The sequence below is a fragment of the Malurus melanocephalus genome, unplaced genomic scaffold (assembly GCF_030028575.1).
Source record: "Malurus melanocephalus ecotype Western Australia unplaced genomic scaffold, MMel_1.1 scaffold_972, whole genome shotgun sequence".
NCBI classification, from domain to species: Eukaryota; Metazoa; Chordata; class Aves; order Passeriformes; family Maluridae; genus Malurus; species Malurus melanocephalus.
In genome coordinates, this window is record NW_026624204.1 from 1 (window position 1) to 14,149 (window position 14,149).

The 14,149-nt window shown below is 46.2% G+C and overlaps 1 protein-coding gene across 1 annotated transcript; it reads left to right on the forward strand.

Moving 5' to 3' along the window:
• The first annotated feature begins 4,820 nt into the window (after window positions 1-4,820).
• Window positions 4,821-10,198, forward strand: TMEM52 (transmembrane protein 52). Its single transcript, XM_057386483.1, has 4 exons — window positions 4,821-5,041; window positions 5,750-5,858; window positions 7,180-7,349; window positions 7,688-10,198. The coding sequence occupies exons 2-4, from the start codon at window positions 5,827-5,829 to the stop codon at window positions 7,996-7,998; spliced, it is 513 nt and encodes a 170-aa protein (XP_057242466.1). The 5' UTR covers window positions 4,821-5,041; window positions 5,750-5,826; the 3' UTR covers window positions 7,999-10,198.
• Window positions 10,199-14,149: the final 3,951 nt, after the last annotated feature.

The following is a 14,149-nucleotide window of genomic DNA, read 5'->3' on the forward strand; positions in this document are numbered from 1 at the left end:
TCCTGGGGCATTCATGGAGACTGGAGGGATTGACTCCCCGCCTGTGGGATGGCACAATGAGTAGCTGGTTCCAAAATTAAAAGATTTCTGCCATCACATGCAGAAAGAGGCAGCAGAGTTCCTGGCAGGGTGTATCCACATCGTGTCTCTTGGTAACCTCTGGTTCTTACACAACACTGAGCACTCATTGGGGGCTGACAGGATCCATTTCCTTCCCAACCCTCCCTGGGAGCTCTGCTGTGCCCTGTCAYGGCTGTGATGTGGTGACAATATCTGTGGCACTCTGGGGACACAGTGCTGAGTCACTGCCACCCCTCACTGCAGCATGAGCATCACTTGGGGACAGAGAGGAGCCAGCTCCTGGCTGAACCTGGAACCTCTAACGTGTAACCTGTAGCTATAACTGGTGCTTTGGACACCAAGATGTGAAACACAGAGTTTAGAAGGTGAACAGCTCGTGCCTGCTGTGTCAGAAACACCAGGATGGTTTATGTGTGGTTCTTTTTGCAGACCAGTGACCCCCCRCTCGTGTCAGCCCTCCTGACTCTAGTAAGCAGCATTACAGAGTGCTACCAAGTCCTGTTCATGGCAAGAGTTGTGTCTGCAKCTGCTCCTGAGGCATCCAAACCAAATGGAAAGGAAGATTGAGGTCCTGCTACAGAGAAATCCCTGGATCTCTGGTGAAACATGGRAAGATTTCGGGATTGTTGCAAATACCTGAGGGGAGCAGGGACGTGGGGAGGAAGGGCCGTGTGATATTTCTGCTGTTTCCCCCAAAGTTCTCTGTAAACTCTGGTGCCAGTAGCTTCATTTCCCAGCTGACTCTGGGACAAAAGTCTCGTGGTAGAAGAAAGAATTATTGAGGGCCCCAGGCAGCTGCACTTCTGTTAATCCCATGTCTCCCAAAGGTGGCCATTCCATCAGAAGTATCTGGTTTATATCCACGTAGGTGAGTTTCTTTTTCCTATTTCAGATGCTTTTTATAGGATTTGGAAAATCCTTGACTTTTTAAAGACCAGAATAAAGTTTCTTATTGAAGCCTCCTCCAAACCATTTGGGCAGTCATTTTTACAATGTGCAGTCAAATCTGCCTGATACCAGGTGTTCAAGGGGGACCATTCCTGTTCTGTTTCCTGGATATGGTTTGGCTCCTGCCATAGATCCTGGCTGTCCAGGAACTYTGTATTTCTGTATTTGCCTTCTGCTGAGTTCTGAGAGCAGAATCCTGCCTGTTGTTGGGGGCCAGAGTGCCCTGCAGGTGTAATTTGTGTCTGGAAGCAAGATCTGGCTCAGGGAAAGTGCAGAGATGGAGAATGGAGGGAGCAGGAAGTCAGCAGCCATTACAAACAGGATAATCCTGCCCATCTTTTATCACGCTCTTTCCTGAGTCACAGCCAGTCTGTGGCAAAGTTCCCTCCCCAGCACTCTGAGGGTGTTGCCCTTTGGCCCCTGGAGCTGTTAAATCACTGATTGAGGTGATGCAATCAGAAAATAGAAACATTGGTTGTGAATATGCCCCGTGGTAACAAGCTGGGAACTGCAGGAAAAGGCAGCAATTGTCCCAAGGAACATTTCAACCAGGCTCTCCCTCTGACAGGGGAGGTTTGGAGCAGTGCTGAGGGGTTTTTTTTTGTTTTTCCAGCCGGAGTGTTTGATCCATTGAGATCTGTTCTCATTTAATAATGGATCGAGTGCTTGAGGAGTCACTTAACTCTTCAATCTGAGGACTGCAGATGCTGCAGCAATCGRGATGTGCTGGGCTGGGGAGGAGCTGGGGGTGCCAGTGCCAGTCTGAGATGGCTCTGCCTCCCTTGGAGGAGCTGCACAGCTGGGCAGGAGCCTGGAGCTGGGCACAATGGGCTGCGTGTGCTGCTTCTCCTGCAGCCCCAAAACGGGGAGTAAATAGCACTGCAGCAAATCCAACAGTGACACACAGCACTGCTCACTCCACAGTGACCCCAGGAGAGGGAACTTCTCCGAAAGTGAAGAAGGACGCAGCGTGTGGGAGGGAAAGAGCTATTTCAGGCACTTAATTTGTGGGTTTCCATTGTGTGAGGATCCTTCAGATTTCACTCCTGGAAACCAAGAAGTGATGGCTGACAGTAAATTAATCTCCAGACTCTGGTATGATAACCATACAGAGTGCTGGAAATAAGTATAACATTTTCTACCAGGAAACAACACCCCTGTCTTAGGAATCTTCCACTTCACAGAGGTCAGGTACTGTGAAAAAGCATCCAGAGGATGAAAAGAGGTAAAAMATGAAAGAATGCATGTGAAGACAGTGACATTAGTGCCCTTACAGGTTAGGCTGGGTAAGGAGCAGGTACCACTGACCACCTGAAGGCACTGCTGGTATTGAACAGCTCACAGTGGGCAGAGGTGTCACCCACTGTACCTGCATTCCTGGGACTGCACAACCTGCATTGATATTTTCACAGGATTGGAGTGAGCATAAGGTTCTGGGTTTCACTGTTCAAAGTTTCCATGTTTAAAACTCTCAGTATGTGTTTGTTCTCTCAGGGGGAGGGTTGGGTCAGGATACAGGAATATACGTGGTTATTTCTGGAGGACTGAAARTAAAGTAAACTCTTCCTGAAAAACTCCAGCTGACATTCTGTAAAGCACCCATGGAAATCTAAATGGGTTTTATTCCCTCTCATAAGAGAAAAGCCTTTTATTTTAGCTGAGGCCTCAAAAGTGATTGYATTTGACTTCTTGGGGGCCCAATGGATGTTCATGCAGGATTGGGTTTCCTTTTCTTCTTGGATTTCTTTGTTCTTCGGGCACACAGAGTGTGAAGTGCCAGCTCTCAATGGGGCAGCACTTGGGCAGTGAGAGACACAGGCTGGTGTGGAAGGGAAAACATCATCTGATGTGGAAAGGAGATCCATTGGAAAATGTGCAGATTGTGCTGCTGCTCTTGGGACATTACCACAGCTTACAAAGTAAAAGCAAAGTTACTGTGTCTGCAAAATGGAACCCTGCAYGTTCCACTGCCATTCAGAGTTACCACAATCGGAGTCTTCAAGGTGCAAACCTGCAATGATCAGAGATGTTCAGCTCCAGTTTCCTGAAAATGTAGGAATTCTGTGAGGATGCTCCTGCCACACAATTCCTGTGTACAATGTATATTATGTGCAACAGTTTCTTGATATTTCTCCAATAAACAGAGAATTGACTGGGACAGTCACTGAAGACTTCACACTGAAAACTGGAAACAATTCCTGGTAATTTAGACACATGGAGCTGCACCAGGAGTGGGGGTTTGTAGGCAATTCCTTGAGCCCAGAGCTGACAGTGCTGGTGTTCTCCTGCATGGATCAATGCCCAGTGCCCAGCAAAAGCTCAGCAAGTTCATCTCTTGGAAAGGCAAACTGAAAATCCTCTTCAGTTCTGTGCTTCCAGAGTGGGTTGTGCACAGTCACAGCACACTGAGCATTAAAACTGCCAGGTGATTGTAAACATGGAACCTGGTGTTTCTGTTTCCATATTCCAGGATTCCAGTAGGGATGGAGCCCTTATTGTGAGGACAATATGGAAAATGTGACCTCAGAAATATTTCTGCATTTCCTAGAAGCTGAAGTTTCCTGCTCCTCTAACTGCACCTGTGATCATTTTGCTTTTAAACTGAATATATATTTTAACTGAATACTGTGATCTCCTTTGTGTCCCTGGACACAATCTCATGCTTTCAGATTTGGATGTAAAGGCAAACATGAACTTCGTGGTGCCGATGCAGTTCTGGTTTAATGAGCAATTCACACTTGTGTAAGATCTTGATATCCTTAAAAGCAAACCCAGCTCACTTCTCAAGCAGATAGAGTAAGCACCAGTGTCATACACATCTTATTAATTYATGTTCTGCTTCTCCAGAAGTGACTTCAGCGATTGCTTCACATGTATGAATGCAGGTTTYCCTAAATGAGCAATGGCCCCATGACCCTGAGCAGTGCTGCAGGAAAGCACTGTAGTCACTTTGTCACATGCCATTGCTGAGCCTGGAAACACTGGGTTTGAGCTCTGTGAATCAGAAGTAGGGAATATCACCCGGTATTTCCCAGGTTTGTGTCCACTGGTGCTCTCCATGGAGTGGCTGGACATCAGGTGACCCCAAAGCCACTCCATCACTGCCCTCCTCAGCTGGGCAGGGAGAATACAACAAAAGGCTCATGGATGGAGAGAAGGAATTTCTACATTTGAAATATTTGACACAGTTAAAAAGTCTGGAGCAAACTGATCCTAAAGAGCCGTCAATACCTTTACAGTCATGTTTCACGTGTTTTAACAAGACTATTTTTTAAAAGGGAAATTATCTTCTCTTCTAAACATTTGTTTCTGAGTCACACATTTCTTATCGGGTTTCTCATTTCTTTATTTCTCCTTCGAGTCTCTCTGACACAGCCCAGGCACAGGCTGTGTGTCCAGCTGCTGGCACATCTGATGGGTTGTGTTCTGGTAAGAGCATCTCGCACCGTCCCGAATCGCTCCAGGGGAATCTCTGCAAGCTGAGCTGCCTCCCCTTCATCCCCTCCCGGTCACGACAGGCAGGGACAGGGGCAGGGGCAGGGGCAGGGACAGGGACAGGGACAGGGACAGGGACAGGGGCAGGGGCAGGGACAGGGTCTGGGGCACTGCGGGGGGACCCGGGCAGCTCTGCCCCGCCTGTCCCCGACCCCCTCCCGGAGGATCCGGAGCCCGAGCGGGGCGGTTCCGCCTGCTCCTACCCCTGTCCTACCGCGGCTCTGCCCCGCCCGGTGATGATCCGGTTATTTATTGCGCTGCCCAGCACGGGCTGGCGCCTCGGAAAGGCTCCCGGGGCTCGGTGTCCCCTTTCAGCGGCGGCCGCGTGTCCTTGAAGCGGCGGCTGTGGCGGCTCCGCTCCCCGGGGGCTCCGGCGCTCCCGCACCCCTGGGACTCCCGAGCACATGCAGCTTTTCCTCTGTGCTTTTCCTCTGCGCTTTTCCTCTGATCCCATGCCGGGTTTCCCCCTTTCCTAGASATCGCTCTGTTCTGGGAACAACTGTGAGAATTCAGCCCGGTGAGTAACCCACTGCCTGTTCCCAAACCTTTCCCACCGTGACCAAGTGACATTCTCACATCAAACGGTGACTTGCTGATGGCCATCCCTTCTTTTTTTGATCTCTAAAACAGTCAGCAACTTTTAAATTTCACTTGGCTGCCCTTGCTCTGTGGACTGAGGTGAACGGTCCTCTCCCAAGAAGGCTCTGAAGCGCCAATTTCTGAAGTTTGCAGATCCTCTGCTGTGCTCAGAACCATTGTTCTGGTACGAAATCCATTGCAGGAGGTTCAGTACGTACAACCCTGCTGTGGCAGCTGCACTCCTGAAATGTAACAGGAGCTGTTCTCCTGCTTTTGTACTATCATGGGGCTGAAAAAAAGCCATTTCTGGCTGCATCGGAGTAACAGAAAAATAACCTTAAAATATCTGGAGGAAGCAGGCAGTTGTCTGGACCAGCATTTTCAGACAGGCCTATGGTAGGGAGGCACCTCATCTCMGTTACCTGTGAATAACACTGATTTGTGTTTTGGGAATCCTGCACAAGTCATTCACTCTCTCAAGCAAGAGTAAAGCACCACTCAATAAAAACCTTTACTCATTCAGAAACAACTTTTACAGTGGGATTATTTGCATGTTCTCATCTGGAATAATGATACAACTRTGAAGAACAATCTAAAGTGGTTTTGCTCCATACTTTTACTGAGTGCTTTCCCTTTTCCTCCTCAGGCAAGCGCATTCCCTGTGACACATGCACAATTTAAACCAGTGAATCGTCTGCCTTCCTCCACTGATGCCCTCGGAACATGTCTGATTGGACAAGTCTGTGGTATGTCTGGTAAGTTGGCTTTTCATCTTACTAACCCAGAACCATTTGGAAGCTGTTAGGAGCAGTACCTGGAGTAAGGCAATGGAAACACTTTTCAGGGAGATCAGGGAAGGCTTTCTCTGCTTTCTGAGAACTGCCAGAGGAATGGATTGGATGAGGCATGGGGAGATTGGGTGTCAGGTGGGGACCAGCATTCATCCAGGGCTGTGTCATCTTTCCCTTCTGAGTGCACCAGAGTTGAACTGAAGGGTTTGTTTGTTCTTCCTAAATAACCAGAGCTCTGCCGGCCATTGGCTGTTTATGCAGGGACTTGTTGGGACTTGGCACTGCCCCATCCTCAACTCGTTCCCTTCTACGGGACAGGGACTGTCCCCCTCTGCTGTGCCTCCCTCCTGAACTGCAGTGAGCACAGACCTGCTGGAGTGTCTGAAATGGTGAAAATGGGACAGGAGAGAGGATTCCCCACTCCCTTCAATGGGACAGGGACTGTCACCCTCTGGCCCTTCAGCCTGGAGTGCCTGAAAGGGGCAAACTGGGATAAGAGAGAGGATTCACCAACGGATTCAACTCTTGCCTAACACGTTATAGGTGCCCTTACATTTTTTTCATAATTTTCTGTCCATATATTAACTTTGCTGGCAGCACACAGAGGCAGTTGGTTACTTTTCCCTCCTTTAGTCTGGACTAATATTGGTTGATATTTTTTGCTTTCTTGACACGTGCTGATACACAGAGCTGTTTAAAGAGAMACAGTTATCAAAAATAGATTGAGAAGGGTTCAAAAACCTCCATGAGAAGAGGAAGTTAGGTTGAGAAACTGAGGAGTGGGAAGGTAGAGTTTCAGTGGAGAGGACACCTGAAACACAAGTTCATCATCCTAGGTACATTGCAAATTGTTAAATGATAAGCAGTAGCTGGAGATAGAATTGTGTTTTCAAGGCATAAATACAATTTAATATCATTTCCATGCTCATTTATAAAGAGAGGSCCCAGCTTGTGGAAGTTCGTGCTTGTATTTCCCTCCAAGAACAAACCCTGTCTTGCTGTGGAAAGCAGAGCCATTTTCCCTGCACAGAAGTTGAAAATAACCCAAAACAGTGAATGTTACAGCACCTGTGAGCCAGAACGGATTGTACTGATGGGCAGCAGTTCTTCAACTTGCGATTGATTGTTTGTGATCCAACTTTCTAATTCAGGATCCACCACCCATTCGGAACTAAATCTGGGAGGCTTGGCCTGCCTTCCAACCATTTAGAGTGAAATTATATTCTGTTCTGGAGGAAATAAAACCTAAGCAGTAGAATGATGGTGTTTTCCCTTCCTCTTCAAGGTTGCTCTTGCTGACGGTGTTCCTGCTCCTGTTCTGTGGGGTCTCAGTGAGCTGCATCAAATTCTGCTGCCGGAAGAAGAGGCTTCCAGTGGAGACCTTYCCTCGGCACCCCTGCGACCTGACAGTGATTGGCATTGACAGTGACAGCACTGCCCACAGCACAGTGACCTGTGAGTGCCCCAGGAGTCACCTGTGCAATGGTGCATTGGAATTCTGTGTGCCTGCAATTCTGTGTGCAACCCTTGCAGGAAAGGGAACTTGCCAGKGAGATCCCAGAACAACTTCCAGCCCCACAGGGTGGGAAAGAGGGGTGAAGGGAGAGCATCAGGGTGACACAGGAGTGAGTGAAGATCAGGAGTGGTTCTATATGGGCAGCTTTAGCACACAGTGCATATTTTCTGGCACCACAGAAGTCTGTAATTTCATTTTAAAAAGCAGGATTGGTCCTTTATACACCGGTGTTCCACGCAAGTGTTTAATTTTTATTTTTAATTCATTTTCTTCGCAGCATACAGCTCATGGCAGTACCCTCCAAGTGTCCAGATTCCTTCGGTGTTTGTGGATATGGATAAGAACACTGTGTCCCCTCCAGCTTACACCCTCTATGCCATGGACTTGCCACCCTCCTATGATGAAGCTGTTCAAATGGGAAAGCAAACAGCACAGATAAACCAGAAACTTAATGACGACCCTGAACAGGGGACACCAGGTGGGCTGAATCCCAKCCAGCACCCACCTGACACGATCAACAGAGATCCAGCAACACAAACAAATTCTGAATATTCAGCAGATGCCACGAAAGAGCAGCCACAGATGTGACTCAGTTCAGGTGGGGAGTAAAGGAAGGGAAGGACTGTAAGAGTTAAAGAAGATGTGAAGAGCTGGGGTTTATAAGTAGGTTATGATGGAAAGATGTTTCTTCTCATACCCTTGTCAGAAGAAATGTTTTCTGTGACTGCTGTAATCCCCTGGTAAAGCTTCTTCAAGGATATGAAATAAGGTAAAAGGGCAGCAGTTTAAAAATGCCTGTAAAAGTGGGACGTGAATGTTTGTTCATCTTCTGATAAAAAAAAATTTGTTCCTTTTGTCCAGCAATAAAAAAGGTCAGGAGAATTTTGCCACCTTGGGAATACACACTCAGAACAGTACAAACAGGAAGTTGTTGTTCTAGAACAGAAGTTTCCCAAGCTGGAGTTGAAGGGAGAATCCCAACAAGTCACACTGARCAGCTTCTGTAGTTTCTCTCCTTTTGAGAACATCAACTGTCCAGAAAACTGCTGAGGACAAAGTGCTGCACAATGTTCCTCAAGGAGCAGGAAGATGCCAAGSCAGGACAGGAGAGCGTGGAGGGAAATGCTTTGTGTTGTTTCACARTTACACACAGGGAATGAGACAGATGAGATGTGACACTTCTGTGGTGGTGGTGGTGGGGATGAGACCCAAAGGGATTGTTTTAGAGGTTTTGTAAATTTTTCCGTTTCTATTTTCGAGATGMGTTGCCTTGTGGGTGGGTTGCTTTTGATATTTATTTTTTTCCAGATAAAAGATGCATTAATTCCAAAGAGACACTTGCATATATGGTTCGGTATTACTGATGTGTTTCAAATATCCATCAAATATTTCAAAGATGCCTYTATATTTTGTTATCAAAACAGGTGTCAGCATCTCTGGCAGCACAGGAAAGAAAAATCACAGTTTCCTGGCAGCTTTTACCAGTTCAGAAACGGGATGAGCTCAGGAATGAGCAGAGTGACACAAAACATGCTCGTGCTGAGCCATCAGAATAAGTTAGACACACAAATACCACAGTACAGGCTGAGCAAAAGCCCAAAGAAATTACTCTTAGGGATGGTTCTTTGTGAAGTGCTCATAGAAAGATAACTGCTGAGCTTCATTTTAAAACTGGGAGCTCGGAGCTGATTACAGCAGTCGCAGCCCAGACAAAATATGAGCTTCAGAGGAGAGGCAGGTTTTTAATGCCAGCTCTTTCCCTYGCCCCTCATATTCCAAATGGTACGAATTTTGTCCACTCCTGAGTGGTGATTTTCTTTGAATCCACTTGAGCAAGGTGCTAATCTGGCTGCCTTTAGGAACATGAGCAATCTCCAGGGTGGCTCATTGCTCTGGGATAAAGGCAGCAACCAAAGCCTGAGCACTCGGTGCTATTAGCGAATGTAGCATAAATTTAGTGTCTGTCATTAACAGGCAGTACAAGTGGTGGGCACAAAAGCCTGCACAGCTTTTAGAAGACTGTTATTCTCTGACAACCRTTACTGCAAGAACTGCCCTGCAAATGAGAATTAATGATTTAAAAATGAGGATTTCTGCCAGCCACAGGCCCGAGATGCTGCTACAGTCATRTGTGAGAGCTGTCCGTGAGCCTGGCTCCCCAGGGAAGGGTCGCTTCTATATTTAACTTGCATGTAACTTACTATGAGGGTTGACTGGTGYAACAAATCTGCTTCTCTTATGTCTCCTCTCTGTCATCCTTCATTATATTTCTCCTGTTTTATTMTTTTCTCTGCCTTCTTTATCTGTGTCAAGATGGAGACTGGGCATAACCCAAGGTAACTATTTGGATTTCTCTGKCTGGAAGGGCAATATATGCCCAGTCCTGGATGATTCCAAATCACAAATACAGCAGATGTATTTTTATTTATTGAATTTCTCCACAGTACTCAGAACGAAGCCTATGCCCCTCCAAAGAAGGAAAATATGTTGGGGGGAAATGGCTGAGCKCTCATTCTCAAATAGAGATGGGAATACAAACCCAGGCGAATGAAACAAYCGTGACTGACACAAGAGGGCAGTCCCTCACTTCTCGCTGTGTGCAGTGGTTCATCCATCCCCGGCAGCGGCTCGGGAGGGACTGGGCAGGCTGGAAAAGGGTGGGGAACCATCACCACGGTTCCAGTTCCCTGCCCTGTGTGCCCCGGTTTGCACAACACCTCCCAGGGACTGCCAAACTGCAAGGTCCGTTTGGTGAGAGAAGATGCAAAACCCCAAATAAAACCCCAAAYRCCRGTGACTTCCTWGGAATYAGGGCATAATCTGGTGTTTCCTTTCTAAGGACAAGTCTTGTGTTTTGCCCTGGCTCTTGCCTTGTAATGTGGTTCATGAACTCCAACAAAAACGGTTAACACCAACTACTGACCCAATCAACACTCAGGAACACGGACTTGGCTCACCAAAAACTGCTCAATTTGCTTTGTAACCCTCATAGTTAGGAAATTAAAGGTCTTTCTTGTGTCCTGCCTTCTCCAGGGCCTGCTAAGGGTGACYCCATGCTGGAGTCTTTCTTGCAAARGAGGGTTGAAAAGATCCCTCATCACTACACAGCTCCTGTTCTTGTAGAACAGTCAGAATTTTGCATTTTGAAGCCCGCAGTTCTCCGCTTTATTTGAAATTGGTCAGTGGATTCCGTAGTTATTGGGTGTGCAGAGTGGAAAGAGGGAAAGCAGGATTTGACTGTGATTCCAAAGCCTTGCTTCCATAAGAAATCAGATTTAAAAAGAACACCAGGTGGGAGGTTAGTCCGACAGCAGGTTACAGGCTTGGTCTGACGGAGGATCTCAGAATTCTGATTTGTCAGGCTGGTGCTTTTCACCATCACCAGATYGATTCAAGTCTCATGATACCCACACAAGCTTTGTGACATCTCTAAGGGAAAAGCCCCTCTCTGTAATTACCCAAAGTGCGTTTTTAATTGTGATTTATATTTGGTCCTCAGTTTGGCACTGTTCAGCATGCAATTTTTCTTYTCTCATTTGTTGAAAATGATCATTTTGCCAGTTATTTTCTGCTGTTCTTTGCTGGCTGTGTTGAAGAGCCTGTGCTGGGGCTGAGGCTGGAGCCTCCATCACCATCTCTGCTCTCACACATGCACTCAGCACGAGCACTTGTGCTCGGAGAGAAAACGCAGCCATGGAAGTAAATGTCCTCAATAATTCATGGGCTTTATAGCCCAGAGCAAATTATACCTTGGCTCTGTCATGAAATTCAGGTTGCAGATCCCTTTATAGCCGAGCTCATTAACAATATAAGTAAAGTGGTACCTCTAGAATGGCTTTGATAATTGATGCATTATAATCTTTGGAGAGTATTTAGTGGTAAAACTGCAGCATCCAGATTCAGGCATCACTGGGGTCTGGATACAGGAAAAGTCAGAGCAAAACCATTTCTTTGTTTGCCTCGCAGTTGCCTTTGTCTGCCTCGCTGTCCTCACATAGCCCAGAAGGTTTGGTTCATTTGTTTTCTAACTGCATTTTGTCTTTATCAGCTGCATTTTTGAGGGAAAAGGATCAGTGCTGCAGCCAGTACAGATGAGTGGRACACCTGGACATATGCAAAAGCTGCTCATTTATGGAACAAAATCTCTCTGCCACAACCACTTTCCATACTCTCGGCTGTCTCCTGGCTGATTCTAATCCTCTTTACCTGTTGGAACTCTTTTTGCTTAGGGAGACACTGACTAATTTTGCTGCAAGTAGCAGAGGTTCTTTCCTTCACCCACAATTAAAATTCAAACTGCAAGAGAAGCCTTGGAATCCTTTTCAGAGCAGACGATGAAAACAAAGCATCACAGGGGAATTGTGCTCTAAAAACTGGAGAAGACAATAAATGTTTTATGAAATTCTACATCCTAAGGTCAAGCGCAATGCACAAAAAAAAAAGGCTTAGGTGCAAATCCACATTGCTGGGAAAACATTTTGTTCTGGTCAGTCAAAATTTAGAAWATGAAATGCCAGAGCTCCTTTTATCTTACTGGGAGGAAAAAGRGGCCTGTAGAAAATGTAAAATGCAGACTTTCAAAGATATTTTAATTTTTAGTTTAGAATAACAAAGCTCACCTTGGGCACTTAGAGAAAGGAGAAAATCAATTTCTATTTCMAACCTAGAAATGCCTGAATCTGCACTAAAATGCTTAGTTTTTACTCACTTTTTCACCCTGCTTTCCCAAGTAGCTCAAAAAGGAAACAAAAGAGAAGAGCCTGATGTCGAGGTCTTATTTGTGCATTGTTTTTTTTCTCTTTCCATGCTAAGAGTTTATGGCATAAGCTACTTCCTTCCACAAGTAAGGAAGTGAAGTTTTGAGGTCCAATTACTGACCTGGGATGCCCAGTTTGGTGACTTTTGTGCCACAGATTTCCCCCACGACACTGGTCTGTAAAACAAGGGCTGTGGCACTGCCTTTTCTTGCACCCAATTTGGAGGATGAATACATTGAGCGTGGGCTGCGCTGTCACATTGAAATACAGGTACAGTCAGAGCATGATGAACTTTGTGTGGGACACGAAGTGCAGGGAAAAACCTCCCCACTGCCTCCCCCTCTTAAGGGGCGAATCTGGAGAAGAAACTTGGGCAAAGTGTGAGATTTAGAAACAGCCGCTGGATTTCAGGTGCCTCACCCAGCCATCATCACAACACCGAGGGGAGAGAGGCAAGGTTTGTTCAGCTTCAGAAATGCTTCTTTACYCCAAACCCCTGCCAGGAATCTGTCAGAGACCCCAGGAGGGAGGAGAAACTGCTCTGCCCCGCACATCAGGTCACTCCAGCTGGCTTTGAAGGCATAGAGTTGTGATTAGTGGCCATAAAAATAAACACCCTGTGTGTGTTTGGAGGTTTCCTCCGCCCTTGGCTGAGCTGCCTGCTCCCAGCAGATGGGGAAAGTGAGCCTGAGTGGCCCCTCTGAAGGTCGGCTGGGCAGACTGCAAGGCCAACACACACATTTAATGGGATTATTTGGAGGAAAAAAAACGTGGTATGCTTTTATTTCTTACTTATTTCGCATCGAAACTTCGCCCTCTTGATAAAAGGCCCACCGTACCTGCAGTCAAATACTGGAATTCAAATGACTTGGGCCATCTGGGAAATAAAAAAGCGTATGTTCGGTTATTTTCCACTGTAATAATGAGGAAAAAATCAGTGATAATGAATAGGGTTATCTTTCCATCAAGAAACATCCTGGGGTGTGACAGACTCCAGCTTTACTGCAGATATTGGTKTCTAGATAGGTACCAATTTCAATGTCTGTGCCTCTATTTTCCACTGGTAAACAATTCTGGGATGCAGTGGTTGGAAGGCACCTTTGGACATGCCCTAATCCAACCCTCTGAACACTGGGGCCAAGCAGAGCAGCTTGCCCTGCCCCCTCTGGCCCTGAATTCTCCAAGGATGCAGATCTCACTGCCCCTCTGGGCAACCTGTTCTGCTGTCTGACCTCCCTTACAGTGAAAAGAGGTTTTGGGAATGTTTGAGTGGAATTTCCTGTATTTTGGATTGTTCCTACTGCTTTTTATTTTGCAAGCTGGTGCCCAGTGAGAAAAGTCTGCCTTTGTTTTCTTGTACTTCCCCCCCAGGTATTTATCCACATTTAGATCCCTCCTGTACCACCTCATCCTGAGGCCAAAGACTCCCAGCTTGCTCATCCTTCCCTCATACGTCAGATGCTTCAATGCCTTAATCATCCAAATATTTAACTCCATCTTCTCTCCAACTTGCCTAAATCAYCCAGGATTTCCCCCCGAATTCCTAAATAAAAAAAGAACATAATGAATAATTTTTTTTCCAGGCCAGAGGAGGAAGAGAGATTTCCCTTCCTTTCTCTAGTYTATCTCATTGTCACCAACAAGAAAATCATATTTCATCAGAGCAWGGCCTTGCTCCCCCAGGTTTCAATCAAAATGGTTATTGATGAAAAATCTTCTGTGAATTGTAGCTAGAGATACTGCAAACCCACTGCTCAGTGYTCTGCCAGAATAATAACGAAAATGCAAAGCTTCTCATTGATTCCTACTTCTTGATTACCCAACATATCCCACAATTTTAGGTACAAAACCTACAACCCAAAATCTCCAAGCTTTAATCAATGTGCAAGATGCCAGGTAATGTGTTAATATAATTAGAAACCACAAAAAATCAGGATAAGGATAATTTGAGCATCTATGGAATTAGTTTGGTGATTTCTTCA